Below are 20418 nucleotides of genomic sequence, written 5' to 3'. Positions count from 1 at the left end.
ATGTCTAATTCTCATCAACAACTACCTCTGAACACAGGTTTACTAGAGAGCCCATTCATTGTACAAAGGCCACAATAGACCTAATCTTACAACTACCCAAATAATATTGTTCTTTTTGTGCAAGAAACCTTACCAACAACCTCACCATGCAAATAAATGGTATTGTATTTGGACCTCCATCTGATTTGTTAAAAAAAATGGAACTTGCCAAATATTCATTGACTGTGCATGGCTAAATAAAGGAGAGTTAGGTTCTTTTCCACACGAGCAGCAAACAAAACAAAAAAAAAAAACTGACATCTAGGGTCAGCTAATTACTGAATTTTAAGCTCACAGTCCTCAAGTGTTCATGACAAAATTTGTTTCAGTTTCCAATAAGAGTAAATGCCTGCAAACAAATAGCCAAAGGCACATATTCTTTCCACAAAAGTATGTGTCAAATGTGTCTATGATAACTCCTTCCTATAAAATTTCACCTAAAATATATGAATGGCCAGTCTTGAATTCTGAGAGCTGGAGCTACAGTCCCCTCCGAAACTATTTGAACGGCAATGCCAATTAATTTTTTTATTTTGTTTTTGCTGTAAACTGGAGACATTTGGGTTTGAGATCAAAATATGAATATGAGAAGAGAGTTTATAATTTCAGCTTTTGTTTCCTGGTATTTAAATGTAGATGTGTTAAACGACACAGAAAATAGCACAATTTGTATCATACCACTCAATTAGTAGGTGAGCAAAAATATTGGAACACAACTGACAGGTGTCACGTTGTGTCCTGTTACATAGATTTTTTTAAACAATAAAGCAATAAATAGAGAGCATCTACTCTTGATTTTAGCCTTCAGTTGCAGTGATGACTGCATTTGGTGTTATAAAAAGGATAAGCCAACATAAAGATTAGAGAGATGTCTATGGGAGAAAAGCAAGCCATTTTGAATCTGAGAAAAGAGAAAATCAATCAAGCCAGATTCGAATTCGCAAAGAAGTGCAAAACGCAAAGAGATGAGCCACAAATTCACAAATTCTGGAAACAAGTTAACCTCTACCAAAGTGATGGAAAGGCCAAAGTGTGGTGAAAGAAAGGACCTGCTCATGATCCAAAACATACAAGCTTCTCTGTGAAACATGGTTGGGCTTGTGCTTGGCACTGCATATCTGCTTCTGGAACAGGCTCAGTAATCTTTATTGATGATGTAACTCACGATGGTAGCAGCAGACTGAATTCAGGAGGTTACAGGAACATTTTGTCTGCTAATTTACAGAGAAATGCATCCAAATTAATCAGGAGGAACTTTATCATGATGAAAGACAACTTCCAACTCAACAAAGGACTTTATCAGTGGGAAAAAGTGGAAGGTTTTAGACTGGCCAAGTCAATCACCAGACCGTAACTCAGGTGAGCAGCATTTCACCTCCTGAAGAGGAGACTGACAAGAACCCCCCCCCCAAAAAAAACACAGAAAGAGGATATATTAAAAGCTTGGAAAAGCATCACAAAAGAAGAAACCAATGTCAATGAGTCACAGGCTTGATACAGTTATTGCGTGCAAGGGATAAACAACCAAATAGTATAAACAGAATAAATATTAAGTGTTATTTAATTCAATTTACTTTAAGACTTATCTGTTCCTATACTTTTGCTCGCTAAAACATTGGGTGGTCTTATACCAAATGTTATATATTTTATGTTGTAGAGATCTAAATACCAGGAAATAAAAGTTGAAATCCTAAACTCTTCTCCATTTCCATATTTTCATCTCAAACAAAAATGTCTTTAGTGTATAGCGCAAACAAATGAACTGTTCACACATGGGCACATACACTAAACACTTTATAGATAGATAGATAGATAGATAGGTAGATACTTTATTGATCCCCAAGGGGAAATTCAAGGTCCCAGTAGTTCAAGACATCACACACACAATACGACATACAATAAAGTATAAGCAAGATACTAAAAAAAATAACTAATAAAACACAGTAAAATATACCAAATCAAGGATCCAAAGACTGGGAAATAGAGGTAGGGGTTGTACATGTGGGCTAATATAGTCCATAAACAGTGTAAACAGTAAAACAGTCACACAGTGAGCCAGAACACAACATTGTTGTAAGAGGTCATGGAAGTGTATGAGAATGTATGAAAAGGTGAAGAGGCAGATAGACTATACAGAGAAGTCTATTTCACCTCTTCCTTTAAGTGAAGCATTGAAGAATTGTATAGCCCTAGGGACAAAAGACTTCCTCAGCCTGTCAGTTGTGCATGGCAGTGAGCGTAGCCTCCAACTGATCAAGCTCTTTCGCTTTATGATAGTGTTATGGAGTGGACGACAGTCATTGTCCAAGATATTAATCAATTTGCTCAGGGTCCTCTTGTCTGACACTGAAGTGATACACTCCAGTTCCGCTCCCACAACAGAACCAGCTTTCCTTACCAGCCTGTCCAGTTGTCCAGCATTCTTCTTCTTAATGCTTCCTCCCCAGCATACCACAGCATAGAAAAGGATGCTGGCAACAACAGACTGGTAGAACATCCAGAGGAGCTTGCTGCAGACATTGAAGGACCGCAGCGTCCTCAGGAAGTACAGCCTGCTCTGCCCTTTCTTGTAGAGTGCTTCAGTATTGAATGACCAGTCCAGTTTATTGTCCAAATGTATTCCCAGATACTTGTAAGTGTTTACCACCCACACCTTTACCCCCTCAATGGTGACTGGCAGCAGAGCAGGCTTAGACTTCCGCAAATCTACCACCATCTCCTTGGTCTTAGCAGTGTTGAGTTGTAGGTGGTTGAGTTTGCACCATTGCACAAAGTCCTCCACCAGACTCCTGTACTCCTCCTCCTGCCCATCCCTGATATGCCCCACAATTGCAGTATCGTCCGAAAACTTCTGCATGTGGCATGACTCTGTGTTGTAGCAAAAGTCAGACGTGTACAGGGTGAACAGGACTGGAGAGAGCACTGTTCCCTGTGGAGCTCTGGTGCTACTGATCACAGTGTCAGAGAGGCAGTTCCTCAGTCTGACGAACTGTGGCCGCTCTGTCAGATAGTCTGCAATCCAGGATACTAGGTGAGCATCCACACCCATCTGCAGGAGCTAGAATGCACTATACTCACTTAGCTCTCAAAATAACCTCAATTCTTTGTGGCATGAATTCCACAAGATGTTGGGAAATTTCCTTTAAGATTCTGGTTGAAATGACTGCATCATGCAATTCCTGCAGGTATTACTGGTGTACTTTCATGCTACGAATCTCCCGTCTACCACACCTGCAAGGTGTTCTATTGGATTCGGATCCGGTGACTGGGAAGGCCACTGAAGAACACTGAACTCATTATGATGGTCATGAAGCCATTAGAAGATGGTAAATTGTGTCCATCAAAGGATGCACATGGTTAGCAACACTACCCAAGTAGGCTGTGGCCTTCAAGAGATGATTGATTGGTATTAACAGGTCCAAAGTGTGCCAGGAAACCATTCCCCACACCATTACACCACCTCCACTAGCCTGGACTGTTGACACAAGGCAGGTTGGGTCCAAGAACTTTGTTCTTGTCACAAAATTTTGACCCTGTCATCTGTGTTCCTCAGCAGAAATAGAGATTCATCAGGCCAGGTCTATGTTTTTCAAGTCTTCAACTATCCAGTTTTGCTGAGTCTGTACTCACTGCCGCCTCACCTTCCTGTTGTTGGCTGAAAGAAGTGGAACCCAATGTGGTCTTCTGCTGTTGTAGTACATCTGCCTCAAGGTCTGTTATGTTGTGCATTCTGAGAAGCTTTACTGCACACCACAATGGTGCAGAGTGGTTATCTAAGTTACTGTAACCTTTCGGTCAGCTCAAACCAGTCTGGCCATTCTCCGGTGACCTTTCTCATCAATAAGGAGTTTCCATGAGCAGAATTTTTTTTTCCTTTATTGCACCATTCTGAGTAAACTCTAGAGACTGGTGTGCGTGAAAATACCAGGAGGAAAATACAAGCTCATCTGGGCACCAGCAATCAAACCCATTCTGATGGTTGATGTGAACATTATCCTAAGCTGCTGGTCCATATCTGCATGAGTTTATGCACTGCTGCCACATGATAGGCTGATTAGATAATTGCATGAATTAGTGTGTGTGTATATATTGGTGTATAATATATAATATTCTCTCGAAGACCTTTATTACTAACAAACAGTCTTAAAACAAAGCGATGTATAAAATGTATCTGCATCTCAATTCATTTAGTCCATCGCAAGTTACCATGCACGCACAAGCGTGCACACACACACCTGCATCAAAAAGTTAGGGAAAGAGCAGAGGGGCAGGGGAGCAGTCCACGCAGGCCATGCAACACAGCATACTGGCAGAGTAAAGCTGCTTTACTTACACCCTGGAGCTCGCATCACTGCAAAGCCACACAGGAAACAAAGTCACATTTTGAGAATGGCACTAGGAAAGCTAGTCTGGCTCGGTCCTAAATTTAACTCCGAGGTGAGTATTGTAACATGTAGCTTGAGTTACACCAATTCAGGGAAATCAGCACTATGAACTTGGAGGAAAAGGAGGTGTGGCTGAAAAGATTTAATTTTGTACTATAGTAATGCCCTCTATGTTTTGGAGTTATTGTGGGTTTACTTAAGAGACTGGAGAACTATCTTATGCGCCCCTGTAATACTGTAATTTCCTTTACTCTGTCTGTCTAAGTATGTATTGCTCATAAGTATTAGTATTACAGTTAGTGAGATATATTTAGCACCACAATCGTACAATCAAACAAGCCAGCAAACATGTGCTTGCGTGTTCATGCCTGTGCGTGCGTGCGTGCATGTTTGGTGGTGTAGTGTTGTGTGGGTGGAAAAGGGGTTGCTGAGATGACGTTTTCCACATGAAACTTTGACAGTGAATTTTTCAAAAGACACGATGTTTAAAGTGACAAAATGCACATCAGAGACATTTCAAACACAAAGATACAGCTTAGGTCACACTAAAACATGGGAAAGGAATACAACTGTGAGATGTTAAAGACTGGATGTCTACGGAAGGAATTGATTGAAAAGAGAGAAAAGTGAGATATATACTTACTGTAACCCATACCCTGGACAAAGTACTTGAAGGCCTCAGCAAGTTTACCAGGCTGGAAAAAAATGTGCAATGTTATACAAATATATTGCTGTATTACAAATGTCCTGTGTGTATATACACAAGTTGGAAACTTTTGGTAAATATCAAACTGATTCTCTACAATTGCTTGTTCCTTTTACTCAAGCTTACTTGTACAACTTGGGGCAGCCCGCCACAATCTGCCATCTGAAATAATAAGAAAATATATTAGTTTAATTGAAGAATCACAAAATCAAAATGCAAAACTATATTTCCTAAAATAAGCCTGCTAAAGGAAGCATTGTGCCAAGGTTGTCTAGTCTTGCCTTCAGAAGGGTGGTCTTTGTAGGGTTTAACCTCGAGTTGCACTCAACCTGAACAAAGAAACGCGTTCATTACAGTCAGATCAGTGAAAGAGATAACAGACAGACATAGACCAAAGTGACAGCTTCTAAACAACCAACAAGTTCTAGCCTAAAATAACCCACCCAACACATTTGAATTAAGCCAAGACTTACTGAAAGTCATTGCAAATGATTTCTTCAGATAAGCCATAACCATCATTACATTTGACTTTAGCATATGTGTGGTGGCCTGGGGAAAACCCCTCACATGGTGAACTTCTACACTATATAGTTCTGAAAACTACACACTTTCCTGAACTGAAATTGTTTCTCTTTTGCATGCATCTGAACCAGAAGTAAAGTTATAGCAAATCAGGTTACCCCCCAAAAGTGAAAAATAATTGTGAAAAAGATTCTTGATTCTTGCATTACAGTTTCTCTTCACTGGAACTAAAGGGCACAAACATGTTCCAGCATGACAATGTCCCTGTGTACAAAGCGATGACCATTAAGACATGGTTTGCCAAAGATGCCGACTGCGAACCAGGCCGTCTCACTTGACATCAGCGCCTGACCGCACTAATGCACTTGTGGCTGAATGGGCACAAAATCTAGTGTAAAGCCTTCCTAGGAGAATGGAGGCTGTTATAACAGCAAAGGAGGGGGACCAACTCCGTATTAATGCCCATGATTCTGGAATGGAATGTTCAATGGTCAGGTGTCCACATACTTTTGAATGTATAACACAAACACATTTCTTAGGCAAACTGTCAGTATGTTAAACTGGATCTTTAGTCATTGTAATCTTTGCAGACCGAAAGCCTAGGCAAGAATAATATAAAATATATGTATTTCCAATTTCGTGAAATATAATTATGGTTAGGTTGAGGTGTCAGTACGTTATAGACAGAAAAATCTAATTTTGTTCAAAAACATGTTTTTTGGGGCAGAATTTACAGTGACTTCTGATTGGCTTTCCCAGACTGCCACACATATACAGTACACATTAACCACATATGCACTGTTTAATTTATGTCAATCACATTAACTAAACTGCTGATTATTTACTGGAGGATTATAAATGATTAGATGTTTCTGTTTGTTGTTTTAACATTGAATATTGAAATCTATCACTCACAACGGCCTCCACAGCTGGAGACGTATCACCCACTACAAGCAATGCAGGACACCTGAAAAGAAAAGCGGGAAAATTCACACATATTTTAAAAACGCATTTGATATTGCAATTATTCAGCAATCTATATAACAAATAAAACACACAAACAAAAATTATTTGCCTTGTGCACACCTGTATATTGCGACCTTCTGCAAAAAAAAACCCCAAAACAAAACAATATCATGATAATGAGTACACACTTACTTCAGAGTGTTGACAGTTTCCTCGTTAAGCCCTACGACGGGCCTCTCAATCTCTAGATCTCGGCGGCTATGAGGAAAAAAAGAAAGCTCAGAACTGTGCACTCATAACTCATGTTTGTCTGGTCAGAATGGGATCTGAGGGGAGGACAGTCCTTGTGGATCTGTGCAGTACCTGTTGTAGGAGTTGCAGAACAGTGCCAGGTTGTCCTGGTTCATATCCTGAGCAATGTGTAGACGGTACGTCTGAATGATCTCCTGGTTTTCCGTCAGCTCATCCTAACGATTGAACGAACAAGTCTTGTTCAAGTCATACCCATTATTGAATTCCTAATTATGTACAAAAATATTAAATTGAATAACCAACGAAATTATAATATTTAGAATCCATATCATATGATCATCTTTTTCTTGCTTTTGTTTCTTTGTATGCTAACCTCACCAGACTTTAACACACGTTATGTTAAAAGTCTTTTTTTTTGCTACAGTCACAAGGACAGATATGCCTCTTCAGGCTATGAAGGCAATGCATTGTGTATTAAGACTTACTGTGCTGAAATGATGTGCCATCACTATGTCCACCAGGTTGCTGGTCCATCCCGACAACTAAAGCATGGACATACAGAGAGAAAAACACACCTCAATGGTTTGCTTCATCTGCTGCCGAAGCACACCCACTCTACTGACCAAAAGTGCACACAGTCCAATTAACTTATTTGTAAAAAGGTTTTTGATTTGTAATTGGCCATGTAGAAACAGGTTACTAAACCTTTTTTTAAAAAAAAATTACATACAGGTTTAGCGCACTTTCCCATATACCCGTTTAATTAATTTCTTCAAACATAAGGTGCTCTGATCCACTCTGATCTGCCCAGCAGCCAGTAATAAAGCACCGGGCTTATTTCACTTCTTGAATAATTAAAGTTCTAACATCCTTTATTATGCATCAACTGTTCCCTAAAACAGATTATTTTATGTAATATGACATGTTCTGCAGACCGCACACAAACGTGGCAACCAAATTTCACTTATGAAAGCAATCTGAAAAAAGGCATACTTTTATATTCTACATGTTGTTTACCTTTGAGGCGGCCCAGTCCATCCATCCTTTTGCACAGGGGTCCACATTAATAAGAACCAGTCCCTCTACTAGAGTAGGCTGATTCAGCTAGAAGAGAAGAAAGAGAAAGAGGAATTGGAAAATAAAGCTACTGTCTGATTTGATACTATATCCCTACCTTGGCTTAAGAACGTACTGTAAAAACAGAAGTGGAAAAATATTTGAAGCCAAAGTATACACTGATAAACCTTTGGATACCTATAATGCATTCTCAGTAAATGGGCTGGAAAGGAAGTGGTGTAATGTGAGAAAAGTGTCTTTTGTGAGATGGCTTTGACTTCCAGGTATCACATTTCAACCTAAACAACCCACTCATATGACTTACTCGGATGCAAACACCTTCACCTTGTTCTCATCAGTGCAACTGAGCAGCTCACACGTTTGGTTTTAAACACGAACTTAAGCTCAATGACGATCAGACACATGACCTACATCAAAGCAAGATCAGTTGCTCAGGACGCAAGTGGTTCAGTTATGAAACCCATAATGGATGCACACTATGGTGCATGGAAAAAGAGAGAGAAAGAGAGAAAGAGGACGCTTCACATTGCTCTGCTTTATTCAGACTGTTGTCAACACCTCCACGTGTGAATATGGCAGGACTATAATTAGCCACCATTAACACGCCTTTGCACCGAGTCTTTCCCCTGATGCACATTCATACCTCACCCTGAAAATGTCGGGTAATTCTACTTTCACAAAAGGAAAAGGGTGTAATTGCACTTTCATCAATATATAAACACACTAAAGAAGCATAAGGAAAAGAATGTCACATTAATACAAGTCTAATAAAAAGCTCTATTGTTAATAGTCTGGAGTCGGGATTAAAATCCTGGTAAAAAGAGCTCACTAGAGGCTGTGCGCAGGGCTCTGAGCTGTTAATCTGAGCAAATCCTCTTCAATTTCATACAGATTAATTATGTTCTGCTGGAAAGATGAGACTTGGGGAGGTGTAAGTGACTGAGTGACTCTGTGATACCTAATATGTGTGTGCCTTCTATGTTTCTGAAGCTGTGTGTAAGCTATGTGAGAGGGAACAATAGTGTCAGTATGATTATGCTTGAATAACTGATGCCAGTGTGACTGTCTGGAAGTCTTCAAACTGAGATTTGCCCAAACAGTGATGGAGGGTTTAAAGATTTAGCACTTATTGCTGACCGTAGACCCTAAAAATCAATCTGTTATTATGATGCACTTTATACATTTTGACTATGATAACTAATGGTACTCTAAAGACCCAAAGTTTATTAAATAACATAATTGATACCTTTTATTAAGTAACAGAGTTCACTTACTGCCAGTCTGGTCAGAATGTAGGCTCCAGCACCAACACCGATGCCAATCACACTATTGATCCTACAGATGGTTTAATATAGAGAAATCCATTCCAGTCAAACAGTCAAGAGAAGGAAAAATAATATACGAAAGAATATAAATGATAATAAGTAATCATAATTAATTTCCTGGTGTTTTCATGAGGTAATGCACTATGGGCAATTGAGAGGCCACGAGACTCACTTTAGGTGGGTCAGGACTGAGGGCAGCATCTCAGCTAGCTGATCCATCGTTGGGTACTGAAACCTGAGAGAGAGAAAGAGAGAGAGAGAGAGAGAGAGAATATGAATCGTATGACTCATAGCTGACTCACACTTACATAAGATGGAAGATGCTAACTAAACGACGATGCACAGTTATTGCAACATATGGTATGGGTAAAACAAAAAATAAAACAGCTGAACAATAGCAAAAGAAGCACTCTATCATAAAATAATAAAAAAAAAAGTTCAGCATCATCAGCTGAAGTAATCAGTCTGCAACAGGTATTTAGCATTACAGCGTTGCATTTCTGTTACTTGTATGTGTGGTGGCTGTCTGTGAAAAAGGATCTGCTCCAAATATTTAATTCGGTATTGGAGGATGTCCGTTCGAACACATACTGTAATGCAGGACAATTAGTACTGTGTCTTATTGTACATTTATTCACAATACCCCATTGTATAAGTAACACTGACGGATCAGCATTTCAGCCTACTGATATGATGAGATGTATGAGTTACAGTATTCACCATGTTATTAACATTTATACCACCGAGCTGTTGAATTCTCAAATCTGATTGGTCAAAAGGTGCTGATTAATGTTCTATAACTACAGCAAGAATCACAGGACTATCTTAAGGTACTTGCTCTAATACCTTATTGTTTCTATTGTTAAACAGGGACCTATGACGGACGCTTCACATATGCAGACTTGAATAGGTATTGATATGGTGAGGTTTTATATGAGGAGACGTTTATTTTCAGAACATTTTCAGAAGGAGTCCCCAGCATGAATGCCTTGTAACCATCAGAGGTAAAAACAGTAACTAAGTTATCTTAGATGGGAATGTCTTCAGGGCGGAGAGCTTTGCTTTTTCTCTGTAACATGGCAAGATGCATTTTTTTGGTCTTAATACCTTCAAGAGATCAGAATCTGGTGAGAGAATAATTGTTTATAGCTGTTATAAGCAATAACAGGAAGTACATTTTGTTTTGTGGAAGTGTAACAATGTGTAACTATCAATGGACAAACCATGGGGCGGCTGTAGCTCAGATGGTAGAGCGGGTTGTCCACTAATCATAGGGTTGGCGGTTCGATTCCCGGCCTGCATGACTCCACATGTTGAAGTGTCCTTGGGCAAGACACTGAACCCCATGCTCCCGATGGCAAGTTAGCGCCTTGCATGGCAGCTCTGCTACCATTGGTGTGTGTGTGTGTGTGAATAAGACAGTGTAAAGACACAGTGTAAAGCGCTTTGGATAAAAGCGCTATATAAGTGTGCCATTTACATACAATGTGTTGTTATAAACAGATTGTTAGCACATTATTATTGGAAAGTAATCAACTTTAGGTTGGTAATGGGATAACAGCATGTGACTTTTTTTATTCTTTTTTTATTCTTTACAGACCTAAGGTAACGTATCAGCAAGTCATTTTAGGTGTTATTTATTTATTTATCTGATAAACATAAACCTAATTTCTTTTAATTTAACTGCACAGCAGCATGCTAATTTTTACTTGTGTTCTGTTATATGTAACCCTTGGATACCATGCCTGACAAGTTTGGTCACATACTTGCAGTCTTATTAGAACAGATGCTTTGAAATAAAGATTCAAAGCATACGATCTGCCTCAAGTCTACTCCTTACAACAGCCTTGTGGTAAATAAGCATCATCTCAATTGCCAGTGATACATATTGTATTACATACATACATACGATATTTCCACACTGTGCGTGATGTAACTTCATGTAGCAGGTGGCTTTAGTGTTTGTATTTATGTGTTAAAGAAAACATAAATGAGCATTACAATGTAGACTAATTTAACCCAATCTGGAATGATGATGTGTGTGTGTTTACACTATTGACTGACTTTCGCAGCAACAATATTGAACTAGGTCATAAATCAGATTAAGGCAGATTATCAAATTTCACAAATAAACTTGAGTAGACCTGGTGTTTGCCAATAGTATGATTACTTCATTGCATTTAAAGTTCCGACATGTTATATAGCAGCCAAAGTGTATACATCCAACTGTGAAATTTATACACCTCAATGTAAAAGGCATTTTTTTAGCCTAGGAAAATAGAAAAAATGCTTTTATTTATATTTTTGAGCACGAAATGCTGTAGAATTGGGCCTAATTGGAGGCAGGAACTGGCATTGTGTGAGTAGAGGTTTTAGGGTAAACTGACATTTTTTTAATTTAATTGGTTTGAGGAATTCACCAAAGACAAATGTTTGGATTTCTTGCTTTTCCACACCATAACTTCATTTGGATGGAACTACGTCAGATGTCACTAGAACCATGGTTTTGTATTACACACTTACACATAAAATGAAAGGTCACCTGACAATAGTGTGAAAACATGGTTAGAAAATCCATGTGGTGCAATGGGAAAGCTTTTGCCCTATCTTCAGGAGTTGGTGGGGAAAGGTTGTATCCTGACAATGCCACAGCCATCCATGTCCAAGAACCAAGGGAGCAAAAGTGGCATGGAGCACAGGGAGTAAAAAGATGGCATACTCTCTCCCTTGTCAATCGCAGCGACACTAGCAAATCGGGCTTGTGGATGCAGGAAAGGTTAGACAGCGCTCCGAGTGTGTTACGCTGCCCTATGATGCAGAATGAGCAGCAGTTGGAAAAGATACTGTGACTGGCATCACATGCCTCGGAGATAGCTGTTGTATGACGGGAGAACTGGCAGGTGACCGAATTGTGGAGAAAATGAGGAAAATAGAAAAGCGTATCCTTGTTCATATCAGTTATTGCAGTATCAATATCATTTAACCATTTTGTAAACACTGTAAACACAGTCCATGGTAAGGAAGAATAGTCCTTCTTACCCAGTGGGGAAAGGTGCTGCATTCTCCTGCTGGCCTGGAGCATCCACATGTGCCACGGCAAAATGCTGCGTGATCTCCTGCATGTCCTCAAAGTTAAAAAGAGTGTTGAAGCATGACTTATCTGCAATATAAACGAGAACAAACAACAATGACCATCAGTATCCAGTATAAAAAAAAATAAAGTGCTTCAGAATATGACACTAACCTCTAAACATACTAAACATTTCACACCCTACCCTCTCTAATTTGTTTATGAGCATGAATTATTGTGATTAAATCTTAATACAAGTATTTGCTCATTAACTATTTTGCTAATCAACAACCGTATTTAATACCTTTTTAACTAATAGTTTATTATTAAATTACACATGATCCCAATCAAACAGAGAGCACTCAAATTTCTCTAGCATTCTTTAATTTGGCTAATGATTCATCCATGCTGGGTGGTGTTTCTACGGTGGGTCTCATCATTATCATTACCCATCATTATCAAAGTCATTATTTTTATGATTGAGTTTTTATAGTTCTTAATCTGTGTGACTGGTCACTTGAATTGAATGGGTTTAATCCAAACTGCAACTCAAAAACAATTAGGTCTAAGTTGAAGTAGTTCAAATTAGACCTAATGTGTTCTACTAGTGGAAAGTTAAGGAAAACAAAGCTCTATGTCTCTAAATATTATTATACATATTTAAATTATAAGCAAATATGTATTGAGGGGATCTGTGGAGTTGATTTTACAGTTAAAAGGGGTCCCTGGGTTCAAAAGGTTCGGGTCTAGAGATGTTCTCAGTTCATGGCAGGGAAATTATATAATGAAGCCCAGAAAGTTGTAGAACACCACACATCTTCTAGAAAACGGTTACAACAAAAACCCCAGATTTTAGACTTTGTACAACAGTACTTGTGCTGGATGAAGAACTCACGGTTAAGGCCAATGTCGTGGTATGTAAGGATGACGGGCCGGTTGCCTTTAGGTGTTCCTCTCAAAGTGACATGGAGAACACCTTGGGGAGTCTCGATGTCATGCTCCTGGAACCGAACAGAAGAAAGGACAGATGTCAGCAAGAGGAAGGATATATTTCTCAAATTGACTTGTAAGATGTCATGTATGAGTCCAGCCTGGATGAATGAGCAGATTGTGTAACACTACACTGACAAACAAACGTCAGCAATACTTCAACAACAACAACTTGGACCTTTGACTAGTCAGAAATATCTGATGTTACCACCACAGGAAGCAGCCTCGCTCTGACATGTTTGCACAAAAACAAAACCAGACTTTGGCTAGATAAACCTCAATGACGTTAGACTGGAACACAATTACCTGTTTATGTATCAAAATGGCCAAAGCATAGAACTCCACATCATGATGGCCAATGACTCGTTATGTATAAGATTTCTTTAAACAGAGAGGATCACTTCCATCTCAGACTGTTTGTATGCAGCTGTGTAGAAGTATGCTGCTTGAGGTTGTGTGGGTGTTTGGTTTACATCCATAGTCAATGTTTGTTAATGTACAGCATCACAGTGCCTTGGCTGTAATAAAAACCTAGACATCTCAGCATCACTCACATATGTCCACACCACACACGATATACCACTTTATTAGGAACTCATTCATGCATTAATAACCATGCAAAGTCACTGAGATCAGGTATTTCCCCCATTTTTATGTTTTTTTCAGAGGAAAACTTAACAGCGGTGTGCATTTCTGATGCAGCACCTGCTTTTCGGACAATTTTTATGTGGAACCTGGCGAACCTACACACGGAACATACACCAGGTTCATTTACATTATACAAATGGGAGATGCACTATTCAGTTTTAATCCAACCTAAACACCGCCTTACTGAGCTCCAAAATAAAACCCTATTTCTACCATGTTTCGGCACGAACCAACAGAAATATGCTTTCATTTATTGATCCGCTCCTTTTTGCTCACGCAGACCACATGCTGTGCACTGGGCTCCACAAAAACAATCATTTTAGACATTTACTTTATAAAAAAAAAAAAAAAAAAAAAGACACTGTGCATGTCTTTTTGGCATTCTTAAATGATTGAGAATCATTACTAAAAGAAAATCTTCTCAGAAAATCAGAGGGTCATTATAATGAGATGCTTCTTAAAAGACCCCATCATAAAAACAAACGTTTCTGTTCTTTCTGGAATGTAACAAACCTAAAAACAAAGTAAATCTGGTAAAATATTAGACAGCTCTTGTCAACTGTAGGATTAAAAAATAGATTCTAGATAGACTACACTGTTGCTTTGAAACTGTCAGCATGCTTGCTCAGTCACATAAGACTGAAGATTGCCATAAATGTCCACAAGGTGTGTGGTTCAGGGGTTTAATAAAAGTTCAGTCTTGATCTGCAAATTGGTATTTGTTGTTATAATTTCTGAATGAAAACAAAATTTTCCAGCAGCCCTGTTTTCAGTGTTTTTTAGTGTTTCCAGGTCATAGTGGTAGAGTTAACATTAAAATAACTTCAGGTATAGACCACGCCCATTTCTGGTTTAAATCCGAATATGAAAACAAATATGAAAATTTTCAGCACTAAAAACATACAGATAATGGCACTGCATTACACCCTATATTATTTCATTTAAAAATATTATTGTTTAATTTATTATTAAAAAGTAAAACATAAAATTATTGGTGATACTGAATAAAGAAAAGGAAAATATGTCTTTTTTTTTGTTTTGGAAAAATCTAGATCAGGATTTCTCAAAACTTTTACAGCAAGGGATCTTTTCAACTGTTAAAAAAAAAAAAAAAACAGATTTATTTATGAACATAATGATTAGGCTCAATATATAAATGTGTACAATAATATTTTGCCTATTTATTAGAGCCATAGAGTTTTTCCGTTCTGGATCTTTGCACTTCATTTATTAAAATCGTCATAAGTTTCAAGGTGACATTATTTGTAGTCCTAATTGTTTTTGAGTTAGTGAGGTTTGGATTAAACCCATTCAATTCAAGTGACCACGTGACTTTTTACATAAAAAGTGGTCAGTCAGTGTTGGTGGACATAAGTCACCTTCCTAAAATATATGCTACAAAAGTGAATTACTGACTACAAAGACGGCAGTTTTAAAAGGTTATCTGCAGCTCCAGCCAATTGATTTAGCTAAATTCATAGGGCTGGGCAATATTATCGATATAATATTAATATCGTGATAAATTATTACGTGATACACCTTTCTGAGATATTGAGGTTATGGTGATTGATGTATTTTTAATGTTCTTAATAATTACAAAATAAAAGGTACTGACTGGATACCCTTCATTTAATGTAATAATAATAATAATAATAATAATAATAATAATAAAAAAACAATCTTCTTTGTCTTTGTAAGCATTAAAGAAAAGTATCATCAAAGTCAGTTTAAAGGTTTTTGTTTATTTTACTACTGTTTTGTAGAGTTTGTTAGCAAAATTATTATATATTGTGATACGCAATGTGTATCGTAGAAATGTCTTTACATTCATATGTATCAAATGAATCATTGTGAGCCCTTTCCATTCTGACAATAATATAAACAGACAGATACTGGTCCTTGATTAGCTCTTAACCAAGGACACATCACAGCTACACAAAGGCAGGAGGAAGAATTGGCTACTGGAAAGTGAAAAATAATCTCCACTCTGCAGCAGCAGCAAAAACTTTCATCTCACACCTGCAAATACTGCACACAGTGAAAGAGCAGTTTTAAAAATAGATGAGGCAGTTGGAGCGATTCACTGTTCTGTCTTTTTACTTTAACTGTCTGCCTCTTTAAAACAGGTGTTTCAGCAGTGACGGCACAGAAACTGAGAAATTTAGGAGCTTGTAAACGGTCACTGCTTCCCAGCTTACTGACACACAGCTCCCAGACTGGGGTGGGGCAGACAGGTTTACTTGGTCAGCTTTACTTACAGGTCTCTTTCCCTGCATGAGGAGGATAAGTCTACAGGGGAGACAAGTGATTAATTCTTTAGCTAGCTTATAGGGTAAGTGAACGGTCTGGTATGCGGCAAAGTCCTGTGCTTTGGTTTCCCCAGGAACTTGACTAGACTATTGAGTTTTCATGTACATGCATCCGCAACTAGGACAGATTCTGGACTTTTCTGGGGAAGGGGGATCATAATCACACAATTGTTTTCACATTGAGGAATTACTTCCTAACCATGCACAATTCCTTTATGGCACTTTTGTACATGCAGGTTTGCAAATTGGTAGGCATTAGGTTCATCATTTTTGTTTTATTTAAATAATTTTTCAGTGGTACCAACACTCAAGCAGCAAAGAACAATGCTTTCTGGGTGCATTGCATTTAACTAAGGAGATATTTAATCATGCAGACCGGCATGAGATGTGCATTTTTGGTGACGTGGTCAGTGCAAGCACTCAAACCACAAACTAATTATACTGCTCCAGTCCTATGAAAGTCTGATTTTATATATACATCGATAACAATAATAACCCTTTAACCCATCACGAAAGTAGAAACAGGAAGTAACGTGACAAGTTGAATCGGTCACGTTACTCTGCATGTTGTGCTGAGTGTGGACAGCTTCACATCTGATTTCACTGTACCACTGTTCGGTTGAAGTGAGCCCCAGACCACCAGTTTCAGAAGGACCAGGAATAGTTTCTCTGGGACGCCCCCGAGCTTGAAAACAGGGTTCACATTTCACCAATTGTACCTGGCTCAAACAACCTCAAGTCGGGGAAAAAAAGTGTGAAAATGACCAGTGTTAGCCAACATATAGCCAGTTAGTAAGATTACGTTAATACATCCATCCATTTTCTGTACCGCTTATCTAACACAGGGTCGCAGGGAGCCTGGAGCATATCCCAGGGGACTCAGGGCACAAGGCAGGGGGACACCCTGGATGGGGTGCCAACCCATCGCAGGGCAAACTCGCACACACACTCACACACTACAGACAATTTGGAAATGCCAATCAGCCTACAGCGCACGTCTTTGGTCTGGGGGAGGAAACCGGAGTACCCAGAGGAAACCCACGAAGCACAGGGAGAACTCTGCGCAAATGGGGGGAGGAGGGAATCAAACCCCCAACCCTGGAGGTGCAAGGGAAATATGTTAACCACTAAGCCACTGTGCCCCCCCCCCCCCAAGTTAATACATTTTAAGGGTAACAAATGAGTGGAAGTGGACAACTGTGTAGCCATAGTCATTATCCTCTCTTGATGAAGTTTTTGATGTAGCACATCATGCTTGCACCCTTAACAGAATGTCAAGGAGAACCAATGTCACACCCCTCTTCATCTCCCTCCACTGGCTTCTGGTAGCCACCTGTATCAAATTCAAGGCTTTGTCTGGAACAGCACCCCCTACCTCAACACTCTCCTTGAGGTTTACGTTCCCTCGGTTAACGACCGACGCTTAATAGTGCCTACTCAGCGTGTCTCAAGGTCCCTTTCCAGAACCTTCACACTAGCTGTCCCTCAGTGGTGGAATGAACTTCCAACCTCAACCCGGACCGCAGAATCTCTCACTATCTTCAAAAAACAGCTAAAGACCCACCTCTTCTTTGAGCACTTAATCAACCCCTAAAATGGCAACCCCACATTATTTAAAGAAAGGAGAAGAGGAAAAAAAAAAAAAAAAAAAAAAAAAAAAAAAACACACCTCTACTCTGCGCACTTTGCTTCTCTAGAACTCAATTAAAAATCTTGTATGATAGCACTACTTGTATTGTTCTCCGCTTGATATATCGCTTTGCATCTATTTCCTCATTTGTAAGTCGTGTTGGATAAAAGCGTCTGCTAAATGAATAAATGTAAATGTCTGTCATTTGCAAACATATTGTTGGAATGTATGCACATTATGCATAACATACAGCGCCCTCCACTAACATTGGCACCCTTTGAGCAAAGAAGGCTGGGAAAAATTGTCTATTATTTAACCGTTTGTTCGAAAAATTCACAAAAATACTCTGCTCTCATGAATATAAAACAATTGCAAATACAACACAGGGTTATCCAAAAAATATCTTTGTTAACTATAGGTGTGCAACAATTATTGGCACCCCTATGAATTCATATGTGAAAAATATATTTGAAGTATATTCCCATTGACATTTTACTTATTTTTTGTACACCTGGGTGACTAGGAACAGGAAATTGTTGAAAAAATCATGACTCTGTTTCACAGGAGTTTAAATATAAGGTAACACAGAGGCCAAATTCCCTTAGTCTTTATTACAATGGGTAAGACCAAGCTGTGATGTGCAGCAAAAGGTTGTTGAGCTTCACAAAATGGGAGGTGGCTATAAAAAAAAATAGCACAAGCCTTGATGGTGGAAATGCCTATTTCCACCATCAGGGCAATAATTAAGATGTTCCAGTCAACTGGAAATGTTCTGAATCAACCTGGAATTGGACATGTGTGTATTGTCTCAACACACTGGGAAGAGGATGGTTCAAGTGGCCAAAAACACTCCAAGGATCACAGCTGGAGAATTGCAGAAGTTAGTTGCGTCTTAGGGTCAGAAAGTCTCCAAAAGTACAATCTGAAGTCACCTACATCACCACAAGTTGTTTGGAAGGGTTTCAAGAAAAAAGCCTGGACATTTTGTTACATGGCATCATGAATGAAAACCTGACTGCCTCTGCCAGAAAGCTTAAAATGGGCCTGGTTGGATTTTCCAGCAGGACAATGATCCAAAAGATAGATCAAAATCAACACAAAAATGGTTTACTGACCACAAAATCAAGGTCCTGCCATGGCCATCCCAGTCCCCTGACTTGAAACCCACGGAAAACCTGTGGGGTGAACTGAAGAGGAGAGTTCACCAGCGTGGACCTCGAAATTTGAAGGATCTGGAGAGATTCTGCATGGAGGAATGGTCTCAGATCCCTCACCATGTATTCTCCAACCTCATCAGGCATTATAGGAGAAGACTCAGAGCTGTTATCTTGGAAAAGGGAGGCAGCACAAAGTATTGACTAAAAGGGGGTGCCAATAATTATTGCACACCTATATTTAACAATGGATTTTTTTTTTTTATAAACCTGTGTTTTATTTGCAATTGTTTGATATCCATCAGAGAAGTGTATTTTGTGAATTTATTTTAAACAAAATATCAAAAGGTTCAACAATAAAAACAATGTTTCACAGCCTTCTTTGCTCATATTTACCAAGGGTGACAATATCAGTGGAGGGCATTGTACGTACCAAATGAAAATGTGTTTCGACAAAGTCAGTAGGATTCATTTTGTTTCTTTAGTTGCTGAATCTACTTGTCCACCAGTCCACTACGAATAAAAAAATAATAAATAAATAAATAAATAAACAAACTCATAACCTGGACAAAAAAATCTGCTTGTCCCAGGTGGCTGGGCTAGTGAGTTCTCCAGCTCTACCGTGTAACAACAAAGATTTCAATTCAAAGTTTTTAAGAAGAAGAAGAAGCCTTTATTTGTGAAATATACATTACAACACAGTGAAAATGTGTTTTATTTTTGCATATACCAGCTTGTTAGGAAGCTGGCGTTAGAGTGCAGTCTCAGCCATGATACAGAACCCCTGAAGCAGAGAGGGTTAACAGTGGCAGCTGGGTGGTGCTGCGGCTTGAACCCCTGACCTTCTGATTAATAACCCAGAGCCTTAACTGTTGAACCGCTACCGCCCAAAACAGCGGTTTCATGCCGTCAATTCTAGCAACAACACTGAGAGAAAACTGTTTCATCACAGAATTAGAAGAGGATGCTTTTTTTCCACACCACAGAACCATCAACAAAGCCTATTAGCAAATATGAATAGATCGGATAGATGAAAGGTGCACTGTGGGAAAATGTCAAAGGCCTCTAAATGTCAAAGCTCTTTCCAAACCCTATGAGCATCAACTCAATCTAAACAAGCCAACACAACAGCTTCTGGAAATAACTCCCAGAAGCTACTTCCATTTTACTAATGGAAAACCAGCATGTCCTATAAAATATGTACTTTACAAGCATGAATAGAAAATGAGTATAATGCAAGGCAGTGCGCTGCTCTCTGGAGAGAAACTGATTCAGTTACAAAGTAAGTAGCAACACAACACAACTGTGTCAAAGAGATGTTGATAGAATGTGAGTTTGTGTAGCA

The 20418-nt window shown here is 38.9% G+C and overlaps 1 protein-coding gene across 2 annotated transcripts in view; it reads right to left on the bottom strand.

Annotated features, from left to right (window-relative positions):
* Positions 1-20418, bottom strand: part of ndrg3b (ndrg family member 3b) — a 68754-nt gene that overhangs the window by 3549 nt on the left and 44787 nt on the right. For both annotated transcript variants that reach the window (XM_053644370.1, XM_053644371.1), the window contains 12 exons: positions 13238-13343; positions 12312-12432; positions 9445-9507; positions 9222-9282; positions 7888-7974; positions 7356-7412; positions 6982-7085; positions 6811-6876; positions 6568-6619; positions 5412-5459; positions 5257-5292; positions 5068-5119 (listed from right to left, as the gene is read on the bottom strand). In XM_053644370.1, coding sequence (XP_053500345.1) covers positions 5068-5119; positions 5257-5292; positions 5412-5459; positions 6568-6619; positions 6811-6876; positions 6982-7085; positions 7356-7412; positions 7888-7974; positions 9222-9282; positions 9445-9507; positions 12312-12432; positions 13238-13343 — 853 coding nt within the window. The remainder of the gene's footprint in view (positions 1-5067; positions 5120-5256; positions 5293-5411; positions 5460-6567; positions 6620-6810; positions 6877-6981; positions 7086-7355; positions 7413-7887; positions 7975-9221; positions 9283-9444; positions 9508-12311; positions 12433-13237; positions 13344-20418) is intronic.

This window comes from Ictalurus furcatus, chromosome 15, assembly GCF_023375685.1.
Source record: "Ictalurus furcatus strain D&B chromosome 15, Billie_1.0, whole genome shotgun sequence".
NCBI lineage: Eukaryota > Metazoa > Chordata > Actinopteri > Siluriformes > Ictaluridae > Ictalurus > Ictalurus furcatus.
The sequence above is the reverse complement of the archived record's forward strand: the minus strand, read 5'-3'. Positions and strand labels throughout refer to the sequence as shown.